Here is a 14,766-nt window from a genome sequence, read left to right as displayed (position 1 = left end):
GATTCAGTGATTGTCACAGGCTCAACTGTTTTTAATTTGGAAAGTGTAAATGAATTCAACTATGCTGTGATGAAGTTTCTTTATAACTGAATAGAACTAAATCAACAATCCCAGGTTATATGACTGTCAGCATACCTTTCAGTTGTACAGCGCGTATTTGTGGGACTACCAAACCTTTTCTGTATACAGTAATTTGAGGTTGGGGTTACCTCACAGTCCCACACCACTTGCAGCTGTCTCATATTCTTTGGTTTCAACTAAATAGAGACCAATTCATAATATGACTAAATTATATTTTAGAGACTCAGCGCTCTCCCAATCTCGTTACCCCAAAGAATATTGACTTTGTCAAAATTAGAGGTTCAAGATTGACCTTTATATTGCTCTTTTTCTTTTGTCCAGTTTCAATGGATATTTTCTTTCTTACTTTTAATGTGTTGTGCTAATTCAAAGAGATAACAAAGATAAAAAGAAAAAAAAAAGAAATTGCTGGGGTTTTATCATTATTTTTCAAGAATGCAGGTTTATTAAGACTTCAATGTACAGGCAATGATTATTTCTTACCTTTTTAGTGAAATGAAGATGCATTTGTCCTGTGCTTCGAGCCCCCATTCCTAGACTGGCATCTAGGATAATTTTGGAGGTCTTTTAATGTTGTTCTGGGATACCGCGTGATGATGTCATTTCGCTCACGCTTATAAGCATACTGACGTCATCGCGCAAATGCATGAAGTGGCCATTTTCCCTTTTTCATAAAGTGCTGGTGAGAATTGTAATTACTGACCTAAAGGTTTTAAGGAAATGATAATAGGTACATTATTTGGTCTAACGAATAGGAATTCCTAGATTATTACTTATTTTTGGTTCCGTTTGGTACATTATTTATATTATATCACTGGCGATTTTTGGAATAGTACCAAGTGTGGACAAATCTTTATTTGGATTTTGAAAACCAGATGGTAGAGAAAGCAATTTGAAAAGTTTATAAATTAATCTAGTTGGCGCAAAAGGAAAATACCTAAATCATAACCATTGTAACTATTGGACAGTCAAAAACAGGGGTATATACCTATGCAGACAACTGGAAAGCAAAATTAATTGGAAGACTCGCCAACAGGTAATGAACTGACTGCATATTTCTGCACAACCAAAGTGTTTTTGGCAATGTCTTGCATAGGTGCATCTCCCATAATGACAAGTCTCAATTGACTGTCAATACTTACCAGATCGTTAAATAAACCTTTTACTTTGGCTTAAATCACTATTTTCAATATTTTAAAACAACAAATTTGATCAAGCATCATCAATCTGTGCTCTATCCTATTATTTCACTGCCCTATGTATTCTTTTGATTGACGCCAATCGTTTTACTGCACTTTATCTTTACTTACTGTTACTTTTTCAACTCTTCACAATTTCTATCGCTCCTTCGTATTTTACTCAACAAACAACATTTAGACTAGTCACACATTTAACATTATAAACACTGTGATCACTTCTTCTGTTTCCTTTACATTTTATCCTATACAGGGTTTTAGACATTACCTTGCGCAGTCCTGATTGCGCATTGTATGTTTCACCCTACTCCCGCTGGAGTTTGAAATGTCTCCTTCTAATTTCCTTGAATTAGGAATCCTAGGCAGTATCTCTTTATCTTCAGAATACTCCCCCGTTACTCAAAATTATCACAATTCTGTCCCCTTATTTGCCATTCCCCTTAGTCTACTCGCCATTTGTTAATCGACTCAAGGTTTCGGTATCGACACCTCCTTCAATCCGACCACTTCAACTTCCATCCACAGAGTGCCCGTGGTAACCAGGCCGGGATTTCGTCAAAGGGGGACCTGTACACTGTCTCGGTTCTTCTTGCAAGTTTATTTCTATTCGGCCACTCTCCACAGGAAACTTTGCGTTCTTCCAGCTAATGGAGGAGGATGCCCGAGTTTGGATGAACTAGTTTGGATCTATAAACCATCCGCACCACTAACACGTGAGTTTAGGGCCCTTTAGGAATGTGCATATTTGATGGATGGGGTCACACAGATCAAATCAGAGTCCAAATAACCAAAGCAACTCAGGAAGATGGCAAAGTACTGTTTTATTAACAATTATCCAAAACAGTGAGTTACAACAAACATCAATGGACGTACGCTCAATTTCTCTCAGCGATGTTTTAAAAAAACGTAGACTTTATACTTAACATACATGAGAGGGGACGTCATACTATGTGGCGATAATGAAAAACCTACTAAGAATCAGGATTGGCGTAAGGGGAACATCTAAGTATATATTCTATTGGAACTAGGATGTGATTGGCTGCCCACTGTCAGGTGGATAACATATGCCTATATCGAAAACATGACATCTTCAGAAACATTAGATACACGGTTTTCCATTGGTTCTCAAACTATAAGGTCCTCCGTTATGTGGACCGCTACAATTGGTTGGCACCTTTGTGCCAGGTCTGGAACATTCGGTTCACTTTGGAGCACGTAAGCACAGACCCATGTGCAAGGAGATGTGTCATAACACTACCTCCTCACCCAATTAGCCCAGCATCTCTCATCGCCCATGCCTTCTGCCATGAAGATTGTCTTTGAACTTGGCCTTGCAAAAGTATTAATGTCGCAAAAGTATCAATGTCTTTAGAATACATGGGAATGGAGGCTCTCACTATAGTGTTCTGGGACTCCAAACTCTATTTTCATCCTTGGTTCACATGACAGGAGACCACAATCTGGTCCATTTTGCAGGTTTTAAATGCTCTAAATGAATTAAATTTGGCATTATTGGTGTTCTTTTTTTGCACCTTAACAAGGGATGATTCATTCTTCAGATGTTCGCTCCTTTCCAGAATACAAAGCTGACCTTGGCCGCTTCTGTCTTGACTACAGGCCAGACAGCCTTGTCTTGCCGCTCCACGATTCTGTTTATTCTTACTTTGACATAGTTTTCCCTTCCCTCTTCATGGCTTACTAAATTCATGATACAGATGTCCACCTTTTATACAATGGCGAGTTCGCCTGCATTCTATTCACTACATATAGCCAGCTTCTATGATGACTTAATCTTCTCGCGTTTCAGGCTCTGTACAGTATTTGAACAGTTGATTGTCTGCAGCAATTTGTGCAAGTGTAATCTCCCTTTTCATATTTAAAAATTCACTTGATTCTTTTCTTCGTCATTAGTCTCTTCAGGATCAATACATCTTCTTCAGCCAGTATCTTGGGACGTTGTGCATACTCTTTTGTGACATCACTGGCTTCTTTTCTCTGCTCCTTCTCATATTCCTTCAGGGAGTTCCTCCCTCAAATTGTCATCCCTTCGGAGATACATTTGGCTGGGTCGTCTCAATGGGTATCCTCTCCAAAAACACATTGCTGTATTTGCACAACTGCTGGTGTCAAACACGGTATGATATCAAGCTCTCAACATATTAGAGGCAGGGGAGAGGATTTCCTGCAAAGGCATGCAGCTGCTCCTCTAAACTGGGATTTCCCGAGAAGTGATTCAAAGAAGTTATTATATACTCCTAACCTTGAAACAAACAATGGACAGAATGGAATTCAATGAACAGAACCTTTAATAGATACATGTAACCATGCCCTGACCAATGGTTTAATAGACAAGTAAGAAATACTGTAGACCACAAAGTGGACCACGTATCGGTCTTGGACCTTTTTGTGAAGGACTCAATGAAGCAGGGTAGACCTAACTATAAACATAAACATTTCTTCAATTAGAGATCCAACAACAGAAGAGGGTGTTGAGGGCGGCAATAAGGCAGAGTTAAAAGAGATAGAATAGTAGTGGCAGTCCCCGCCATTGGAATTTTGAAGGAAAAGTTTTAAAACCTACACAAGGTGCAAATGATACAAAAAGATGCGGAAACAATGCTGCGAGTCCTCGATAATAAAAATACATCCGACATCTGGAGATTGCTGAAAAATCTAGACAATCTACAGATCTCCTCTGTGATAAATCCTACTGCAGAGGAGACCTGGATGGCTTATTTCCCAAAAACCTTTGAGTGGAAAGAGCATGACTCCACAGCGGAGAAGTGGAGGTATAAAGATGCCTGACCTTGACTTTTCACAAGCAGGATCTCAGTAACCTGATACAGAAATGTAGTAGATCCAGAGCCCCAGGATTAGATGGGCTGTCAAATGTGATTTTTGAAGCTATCTCTGGACATATGGAGTGATATATTATTAACCATTTTCTGCACTATTATAAAATCAAAAAACCCATTCCAGCTTCATGGAAGGTGGGGGTAGTTATCCCTATTTATACGAAGGGCGTAAGAACTTTTCCCAGCTAACTATCGCCCCATGTCATTATTGTATGCTCCGGCAACATCTTTTGCTTCCTTAGTTCTGAGAGACTTACAAAAGTGGGTACTAAAATCAGGTCACTTTGATAAGAATCAGACGGTCTTCGTGCATGGAGTGGGCACCACATTAGACGGTTTCCTCCTGAATCTGCTCAAAAATAAAGCATTGAATGGTGGTACTGCGCTTCACTTGGCTTTCATTGATTTTGGCTGCATTTGATAGCATAGTAAGACCGAGGCTATGGGAAAAACTGAAGGCGTTGGGGCTCTCGTTGGGCCTTCTTGCTATTATTGACCAGTTGTATAGTGATACCTCTACACATGTCCGTTTAAATCAACAAGGAAAACTATCAAAGCAAATTCCAACTGCTAACGGTCTTAAGCAGGGGTGTATTCTGGGCCCTGCTCTTTTCTATCTAGTTGTACTGGACCTAAATAAAGATATGGTATGGGCTAGGGCTCCCTCCTCCCCGAATCGGGGACAAACAAACTCTGTGGCTATTTTATGCAGATGATCTGGCAGTACTAGATCAAACCCAGATCAGGCGGAAACAGTCACTAAAAGCCCTGGAATGATACACAATGTGTAATCACTTAGAAGTAAACAACCACTATTCCTGTAACTAAGCTCTTGCAAGTAACAGCACCTCAATGCCCATGGGCTGCTTGCACGCTATATAAATAAATCCACAAATCTAATATCATGTTGATTGCTTCAAAAGTTGTCAGATCTAAAAGTGATTCCTTTAAATGTGCTATTGCAGGGGCCTCGATGATTAGAGGAAAGGTGTACCGATATTTGGGTGTGGATTTTACCAACAAAGGGGGTGAAGTTACCTGGGCCTGGACTTTGAGAGCTAGGATGGAGTTGTTGGCATCAGAATGATTTCTAATAGTAAAGAAGTTTGTGAAACATACAATACTGCCGGTGATCCAATTCTATCAAATGAAAGCAGTTCCAATAATTACATATAGAGTGGACGTGCGATTGTGTACAATGGACTTGCAATGGAATAGGCTCGAAGGAGTCCTTTGGAAAAAAGTCCTGGGGTTGCCAAGCAGTGTACCGATCCAACTAATTAAGTATGAGTTGGGACTGCTTTCCTTGCAGGTTGTGGTGAGCTGGAAACAAATCACCTTTTATGGCATATGCTTGTTGGCCAATGACTCTACCCTGTTCTGGATACTGGTAGAAACCTTAAAATTAGGAGACATTGCGTCACTGGTCAAGTGGAAAGAGGGATGTATGGAGACCTTGAGGGAATCTGATTGTGAGGAGGCAGGGCTAATTACAAACCCTCAAGAAATTAAGAAAAGAATCTGGAGGGCCACTGGATTAGGACCCTAGACCAGTGTAAGGCGTATAATATCCAAACAACATTTTTAGGAGGATGTTTATGCAGATATGTTCTAATCTATTGCCCATGTGAGAAGTCTTGGGAATATTTTGCCCACACAGGAAGTCTTGGGAATCTATTGCCCACACAGGAAGTCTTGGGAATCTATTGCCCACATGAGCAGCCTTGGGAATCTATTGCCCACACGAGAAGTCTTGGAAATCTATTGCCCACACGAGAATTCTTGGGAATCTATTTCCCACACGAGAAGTATTGGAAATATATTGCCCACACGAGAATTCTTGGGAATCTATTGCCCACACGAGAAGTCTTGGGAATCTATTGCCCACGTGAGAAGTCTTGGGAATCTATTGCCCACACGAGAAGTCTTGGAACTCTATTGCCCACACGAGAAGTCTTGGGAATGAGAGCGCGGCCTTTGCACCAACGATGCGGTGGATTCTGTAATATCCCGGAAAGTCTGGGGGCAATCAGGCGGGTAGGTCGATTGCACTAAAGTGGCAGGAATTAGAAGCACTAGATTAGACCAATATATAGCGCTGCATACACATTTGTCACCAGATGACTGGTGGACGATTCTGTTTAGTGGAACGTATTTGAGTCTCTCATTAACCATAATAGGTTTTTAAAAACACTTATTAACTGAAATAGGAAAAGTTGGCTGAGTAAGAACGGTTTAAAAGGGGATATTTTGAGATTTTGAAAGAAATGGTTTGTGTATACGCTTCGTCTATTCAGTTTAGTATGTACACATTTGTGAACGTGTTTTTTTATAAAAGTGTTTTATATTGATGTACATATGATGTAATGTGTTTTATAAGAACTAATACGTGTTTTTTTCTTTAATTATGTAATAGCTAAAAGTTTTCTAGTGCGAACTACAGAGCCAAATAAAAGATATTAAAACATTTTGTTGCACTGTCTGTCCCCAGTGCAGCCTGGCTGCAGTGAGGAAAAGGAGGCGGTAACACAGAGACTGCTGTTTTTCTTTTTCCTGGAAAGCTGGTAGGGGTGTTGGGTTGCGCCATAAAGCACGTGCACACGCTCATTTCCAAACAGATCCGCGACTCAGAAGCTCCAGCGGTTTCTCCTGTGAACAAGCTAAAGGAACATGGCCTCCGGAACAAACAGAAATGACATTTACCGTAGAGATTTCGACCCAAAAGACTACATGGACACCTACTTCAATAAAACGTCGGGACTTTTCATGGATGACCATTATCTAAAATTCATCCTCACACATCTGCACAACACCTTCTCTTCGGGTGAGTAAGGCGATGCCGTCCTCTGTGATGCTGTGTATTGTGCAATGGCGTCTGCAGAGCGGGTGCTTTGAGTAATGAATTGGCCTGCAAGGGGTGTAAGGAGCTCGTGGGGTGCGCTCCTTCGTAAATGTCAGAGGTTTCATTGGAAATAGCATGAAGGGGGTGTTCGAGCAATACTGTCTGAGGATTGTGCTTTTCACATGCCATGCTGTGTGGTCATGGATGTGGCTCACCTGTGAAGGTCTATGCTAACTAAACGCGTTTGGACAGTTATCCCTGCCTACATGTAAAACACACTGGGCATCATTCTGAGTCGGCCAGTCTGGCAAAAAAGTGGCAGTAATTATGAATACTGGCACTTTCCCGGACTGGGCGACTATGGGTTTGCCAGTGGGGCAGCTGGGTTACCTTCAGGTAAGCCAGGGGCCCTCGGCAAAAGAGCCCTCATTACTGGCACAGGCACCCATTGTCGGTCAAAACCCGTCATGGAGTTCAATGGGACTCCAGGAATGGGAACTTACACCCAGTGGAGTTACGTTGCTGAAAATGTTGGGGGGGACATGACATCTGAAGAAAAGGTGCCCCAGCCAAATGAATGGGAACACAATGGCGTGCCATGAAAGTTGGGGGGGACAAACACCGCCGCCCCCACCCCCCTCTAAAATTACACCCATGCTTACACCGTCACTTTGGCACCCGAAATCCAGTGGCAATGTCACTGAATGGAACGGGTGCCGGAAACAGTAACAACTTACTGGCATAGTTACAATGAGGCCCACTACTTTTTGGTAATAATAGCTTTTTTCTTGTTTACATCTGAAAAATACTTTTAAACATGAGAAAGACGTACCCATCATTTAATATAAGAAAATACATTCTAGGCAAAAGGTCAGAGCACGATTAATGTCATTTCTTTTCAGAATGAGTTTAGTTTATCATATTTGAAAGATGTGCACTACCTCCTCGTAGGTCTTCCTTGCTACACAGTCCTTGACATCGACATCATAGAGGAATGACTGTGTCGAGGAAGCGTTTGAATCAGAATAAGAAATATTACTGGTATGCAATCGTGCTGTTCGTCTTCCTCGTCACACAGTCACCTTGACATCTCAGAGCATTGACTGTTGCAAGCAAGAATTGGACTCGGAGTAATGAAGATTACCAGTAAGTAATCGGGCTATTGCCCAGTGCTTGGATGACAACAGGAATGCACGTCCTTTGCAGGGAAAGCTGCCTTCCCTCTTTTTCCTCTTTTCCTACTCTTGCAGAAGTCCCACTTCCAGACTTGCCCCTCCCCCCCTCCCCCCGCAATAGTTCCTTTCTTTTCTGTTTCTTCATGTCCTGCCTCCTCTCCCTATTTTCCTGCTTTCGCTTAGAAGCAGTTTACCTTTACATGTTGCACTGCACAATAAACCTACATGAATAACTGCATATTTTAAAAGTCATGTTTATAATGTACTGAGGTTCGTGAATTTCCAATGTTCCCTCAAGTAAAACATTGCTCTTTTGGATGCTAGGCTTCAGTACCAGGTTAACGATACTCACCGGTCCTAGGGTACCAATAGATTGGGGTCCTTGCTGGTAGTTGCTCGTGTTTTATAACCTTATGAAATAAACCAATGTTATAAATATTTTTTTTTAAATGCCATGATGTGCGTTCTGATCATTGCAGGAGAGTGCATTTTCTTATATCAAATTCTGAATGCTTGTTTATCATATTTAACTGTTTTTACTGATGGAAATTAGGCAACTGATATATTAGTACCAATTCATGCATTTTATGTCTAGGCTGATGGTTTTCACGAGTTTATCTAGTCCCTAACCAATAACAGCAAGCTAGTGTGACCCCACTTTCAAAGCAAGCTTAGCTGGATCCTACCACAATGATCAACTACCGACCAATTGCCGCTCTGCCCTGGATTTCCAAACCTTTGGAAAAGGTGATATCGGTACAACTTGCAGATCCTGTGGCATCCCATGTACTGTCAGAAGTCCATCAGTCCGGCTACTGGCCCCGGCATGGGACAAAGACGGCACGCCTAGCAGTCTGGGATGACATTTTGGCTGCCGGAGATGGTGGTCCTTTCTGTGTTAGACCTCTCTGCAGCTTTCTACACGGTCGGGCATAATATTCACTTAATGCGTCTTAAGTCCATGGTCGGCCTGTGAAACAACTCCTGGGCTTGGCTTGAGTCTTTTCTGTCCAATAGATCCAAAAATGTATAGATAGGCTCTAATGGGTCAAATGCTGGAATGTGCCTTGTGGAGTCCCCCAGGGCTGGCCCCCATTCCCTTTGTTATTTAAGAAATATCAGCTCTGCTCCCACTTTGTTTTGCACCTAGTCTGGTGCAAATATTAAATGTATTTGTCATATAGATAAATTGTTAGTTTCCCTTGCACATGTTCTTGTGATTGTGTGATTGAATGAATTTACTATTTCTTTGTCAGCATTGTAGTTTTTGTGTACATATGATAAAAATTCCGCAGAAATTCAGTACGTGTATACTATGTGTAATTCTGGACCTGCTTACCCGAGTTTGTGTCCTGCTCCAACTTTTACGCAGATGGCACACGTCTATTTTAGAATTGCGAATCGTACGGAGCGCTGGCATACTCTAGCGCGGTGTCTGTCTGAAGTCTAGAATTGGATGGGGCAAAATGGACGAAATCCATTAAATCCCACAAAATCCTGTAAACACAGAAATAATACTTCTTTCTCCAAAAAACACTCTCAATGACCCATTAAATCTCCCAGAACATGCATGTTTTTTTGATCTGCCATTGTCCTAATTTGACAAGTTTATGAATCTTGGTGTCATTTGCAAGCTGATATGGGACTACAGCCCAGATAACCAAGGTACCTACACAACCTGTACACGTAAATTGGGAACACAACAAGGGTAGGTTACTGCTTTTACTTTTTAGATGATTGACTCATGCACCCAATTCTTGACCTTTTTCTTGTCCCGTTTTCTTTTGTGGTCCTTTGTGTTCCTATGCAACCTGATGCCTGTGGGCTGTTTGGCGCGTCATGAACAAATAAATAAATAAATAAACAAAATAAATAGAGCTGTGCACAAAAAAAAACGTATTTAAAAAAAAAACGTATTCCTAGAAAAACAAGCGCGTGCAATGCCTATCTAACAGAGGAGAGCATAGGCGCAACCAGCCATTGGACAACTGTTGGTGTTCTGAAAATTAATGCGATATTTAAAAGAAAAAGCACAACAAACCACCGCTAAACACGTTCATATGTGCACAACTGTGATTAATTGAACAACAAAGGCCATAAACGAGCACATCCCACAGCCCTGTACAGTCTGCAGGAGATACTACAAGTTGTATTATAATACACAAGAGTGTGGATAGACTGAGAGTGTCACATTAAAATTCAGTGGTTAATGTAAACAAGTCAGTTCTTTCATGTGGGAAGAAAAAGGATATCTATTCAGTTAACCAGGTGTTTCCATTCTTCTGCCACGGTTCCCATGGGCTCTACAACAATTAGTACTAATCTTAACCTCTGGCATAGCTCTGGGACCCTCCACAACATCCAAGCCAGTACAGACATGGAAAAACCATATGCAAATCAGGCTTGGTCCCACCCCCGAAAGGGGCAGTCCAGCCCGTACTGCTCAGTCACATCCCTTCTGCACGAGACCACAAGCATCCCCAAACATGTCTCAGCCTCATTGGATGACATTAGTGAGGTGTAGCATGGGTCTCTAGGCCCAGCAGACTCGGGGCACAATTTTTGGCATGCTGGTCACTCTGGGTGACTATTGCAAGACACAAGAGTTGATGGCTGGAAGGTTCAGAGTTAATCTTAACATCTAGCTTTGCCCTGAACAACCCTTCACACCATTGTTCTTCAGCCTGCAAATCCATTACAGAAAGAGGAAAGATCATATCCAAATCAGGCCTCGTCGCACCCCAAACAATGAAGCCCAGACATAACTCCTTGGTCGCCTTCCTCCTGCATGGGACAACAAGCAAACCCAGACATAAATCTTTCTGGGTCAGAAACTGAATTGTACTGGGCAGGGAGTCCTAGACAACCAACTCTACATTAAAACCAGAGTGCGGTCAAGAGTGTGGCTGAATGGGCCTTCCATGATGTCCCGGGAGGATAGCTCAGTGGCAACGTGCTCGCCTTGGAAACAAGCTGACATGGAGCAACACGGGTTTGATCCCCGGGTCCCCACCTAAAAACCTCTGGGTATTAAGCATGTTATAAATAACCTGTTAGGGAGATTGCTTCAGAATGGCTAATTTCCCTTACCTACTGAGTCCCTCAGCTGTTTTGCTGGATTTCCAGGATTATATTGTTTCACCTGGTAAGAGTGTGAGCCTTTTTTCCCACTCTTACATGTGTTTTGCTGCGTGTTTTACATTTTTCTGTTCATAGACTGTGGAGTCTCACCTCGTCCATATGCATTATCTTTTTACTGTGTGTCACACACCAACTTTAGTGCAGTGACACAGGGTTGCTTTTTCAGGCTTCCCACTTTAAACTCCATTTTCTGGGACTGACTACTGTGTCCCAGAACATGGAAAGTTACCATTGACTTTATTAGTCTTTTTAAATTCACAGACCCGGTACAAACTATCTTCCATAGTGTACTGGAAAGGGTTAATAGTTATCCATTTTTGTCTGTTTCTCATGGAACATTATTTCGGTCCCCTTTCTTTAAGATTTGGCTGGTGGCAGTGATAGCTACCATTTATTTCCTACCGCAGACTATGAAAATAGCCTTGGTACTGTTTTAGGCTATGTCAGTAGCCTTGAACTTTAATCCGCTGGACTTCTTTTAATTTTATTTGGTTTTGCTGGGTTCATTTGCCATTTATTTTTGTAAAGGTCTTTCTCGTGTTTTACTCTGCGTGCCAAACCAGGTCTGGTTCCTTTGTTCGCCGTCCTGCACAGAAGCCCTCATTAGGTGCCTGAGTGTCTGGGTGGACAGGATGTGAGGGAGGGGTTTTAGGCCCCCTGCACGGGGTCTCCTTGAAGACCCAAGTCGCACTTTTGTTTGGCTAGGTGACTGACCCTGCTGTGTGATTGACAGACAGGCTGTGTGAATTGGGGAAAACTGCATAAAAAGCAAGTCTCTGGGACTTGGAAGGCAGAGTCGCCACTGGATCAAGAGAACCGAAGAGAAGCTGAAGGAAGAGGACTACTGCAACTGCTAAACCTCCCGGTGAAGCCCTGCTGCGGCTCCGAATCGCCTAAATTTCAACTACAGAGAAGATCTTAAAGGAATCTTCTTCCCTTGAGCTGGTGGGACCAACCAGTTCACCAAATACCAAGAAAGGCCTCCCTCCCCCGGTCGAATTTGCTGCGCATCACTGCAGTGAACTGGATAGCCAGGAGGACTGGACCCTGTTTCGGTTTTAAGGAGCACACCTTGTATTCATCGCTTTGCTGCTGGTTTCTTCCCTGGGCAGTGCAGGACCCTCCAGTCTTCCTCCTTCTTGTCAGTCCGACAGTCGCTTCAGGAACTGTGAGCCTGCCGACCTGCAGGGAACTTCGTCCTCAGCTACAGCATTCTTCTTCTACTAAGGTACTGTTCAAATCCGGTCGTTCGTTCCGTCTGACCGCATTGAAAGTGTTTGAAATCTTTCGCTAATCTGAGGGCTGGTCCTTCCCTACTCTTTTAAATAACTTTTCTGTCTACCAACCTCATTTCGAACTCTTGGCAAAGACTTAACTGCAAACTACGCTGAACTGTGTGATCCTCTGCAAAGACTCTGAGCCATTGACATTGGCCCAGGCCTATTGATTTGAATCCTAGTTGTAGTAAGCCTTTTCTAGATTGCCCTGCCTACTTACTTGTTGGTGCTGCTTGATTTTGAATAATCTTGTCTTTCCCTCCCCTTTTAAATTGCTGATGTGACATTTTGCTCACACTTTATTTTGAGCTTAACTTGTACAGAATTCATTGGGTGGTGTGTAGTGTATTAAGACTGCAATTTTCTGCTGCTTTATATTAGTGAACTGTTTTATAACTGATGGTGTAAATAAATGTATATTCTTTTACTCAGAAACCTTCAGTCAGGTGTTTGTTTGAACCATAGTAATTGCTGTCCTTAGTGTAACTATTGATACTGTTCACTTTACTCTTGAGATAAGTCTGGCTGCTCAGCCATCGCTACCACTTTTCTGTGTAGTACAAGCTTGCACCAACGGTGAATTTGTACTTGCACTTGTAGTCTTAATTGTGTGTGGTGTTCCCAAAGGGTACTGCATATGATTCTGCTTAACATAACCTATCATATCATATCATAGACACTCAAAATTCTAAATGTTGCAGGTCTGTGATAGGTGGACTTGAGTTACCCACAGCCCAGTCTTTTGTACATAAGGGATGAGGGTCTTGAACGACTTAAGTGGTCAACTACTGCAACTGAAGATCTAACTTACAAGAGGCCACAGAGGGTTTTCTGGAAGTTGTTGTCTGTGACAAATGCTGCCAAAAGAATTCCCAGAATGTGAAGCTCTGTCCTCTTGAATCAATGCAAGCCAGTACGTTATCATCCACCCTCGACCCAGTGGAGCACCTGATTCTCCGTCCTGCATGTTGCTGAAGGTCCGACCCAAGCTTGAGAAAGCTGTGGGGCCATTGTTGAACAGCACCATACAGAGTGGGAATTCTTCTGTGCTCGGGATTCTACGCAGTCTACAGTGTTGTGCAAATTTCCAGGTATTCACTTCCAAGCATGTTGACTTCAAAGCTCTGCAGCTTTTGATCCTGACCAGAAAAGGGGGATTTGCTGGGGCTGAAGTCCTTGGTTCTTCCTCACTGTCACCTGTAGGCATGCGCAGGGTCACCATGTGTGCTTCTATCATCTGCTACATCTTTGTGGTCTATACACATCAGGGCTATAGAAGCCAAGGCCTATCTACATCAAAGCCTGATTTGCAGCCTGCAGGAATCCTAAACCGCAGGTTAAGGCTTGAGACCAGAATTTCTAACTAGCCAGACCCAGCTACCAAAGGAAGGACCTATCTACCAGTGTCCCCAGGAAACCCAGTGCTGCAACCACTGGTGAGAGCAGTCACCCACAACAGCCCTGACTTACCAGGAGTCATTGGTCTTCTTGATTGGGATTTGGGGACCCGGGCTACCCCTAAACACCTATGACTCCCATGCACTTGCATGTTCTCAATGTCACTGGGCCTTGTGTTAGGGAGAATTCTCCAGAATGGCTGATGTCCCTTAACTACTGAGTCCCTCAGCAGTTTTGCTGGATTTCTGGGATTTATTTTTTCAGCTCGTAAGAGTGTGAGCCCTTTTTCCCACTCTTACATGTGTTTTGCTGTGTGTGTTTAACATGTTCTTGTGTTCATAGACTGTGGAACCTCACCTACTCCATAGGCATCATCTTTTTACTGTGTGTTACACAGCGCCTTGAGTGCAGTGACACAGGGTTGCCTTTTTGACTTCCCAACTCCGACTCCATTTTCTGGGACTGACTACTGTCTTCCAGAACATGTAAAGTAGCCATTTATTTTATTAGTCTCTTTTACAACTCACAGACCCAGTACAAACTACGTTAAATAGAGTTCTGGAAAGGGTTAATACTTATCTTTTTTTGTCTGTTTCTCTTGGAGCATTGTTTTCCTCCCTTTTCATTAAGACTTGGCTGGTGACAGTGGTAACTACCCTATTCTTCCTACCGCAGTTATCTTAAATAGCCCTGGTATTGTTTTAGGCTATCTTGATAGCCTCAAACTTAAACCCGCTAGACCATATACGTTTTTATACGGCAGAATCCTGTGCAGTGCCCTTAGGGACCACTATACACAAT

The 14,766-nt window shown here is 42.5% G+C and overlaps 1 protein-coding gene across 1 annotated transcript in view; it reads left to right on the top strand.

Moving 5' to 3' along the window:
* Nucleotides 1–6,777: 6,777 nt before the first annotated feature.
* LOC138487697 (indolethylamine N-methyltransferase-like) overlaps nucleotides 6,778–14,766 on the top strand; it is a 55,296-nt gene continuing 47,307 nt past the window's right edge. The window contains exon 1 of the mRNA XM_069614222.1: nucleotides 6,778–6,956. Within this exon, the coding sequence (XP_069470323.1) occupies nucleotides 6,803–6,956 (154 nt within the window). The 5' untranslated portion in view covers nucleotides 6,778–6,802. The remainder of the gene's footprint in view (nucleotides 6,957–14,766) is intronic.

Source organism: Ambystoma mexicanum, chromosome 9, assembly GCF_040938575.1.
Source record: "Ambystoma mexicanum isolate Mex_15411 chromosome 9, UKY_AmexF1_1, whole genome shotgun sequence".
In the NCBI taxonomy this organism is placed as follows: Eukaryota; Metazoa; Chordata; class Amphibia; order Caudata; family Ambystomatidae; genus Ambystoma; species Ambystoma mexicanum.
Note: the sequence above shows the minus strand (reverse complement) of the source record. Positions and strands in the feature narration are given on the sequence as shown.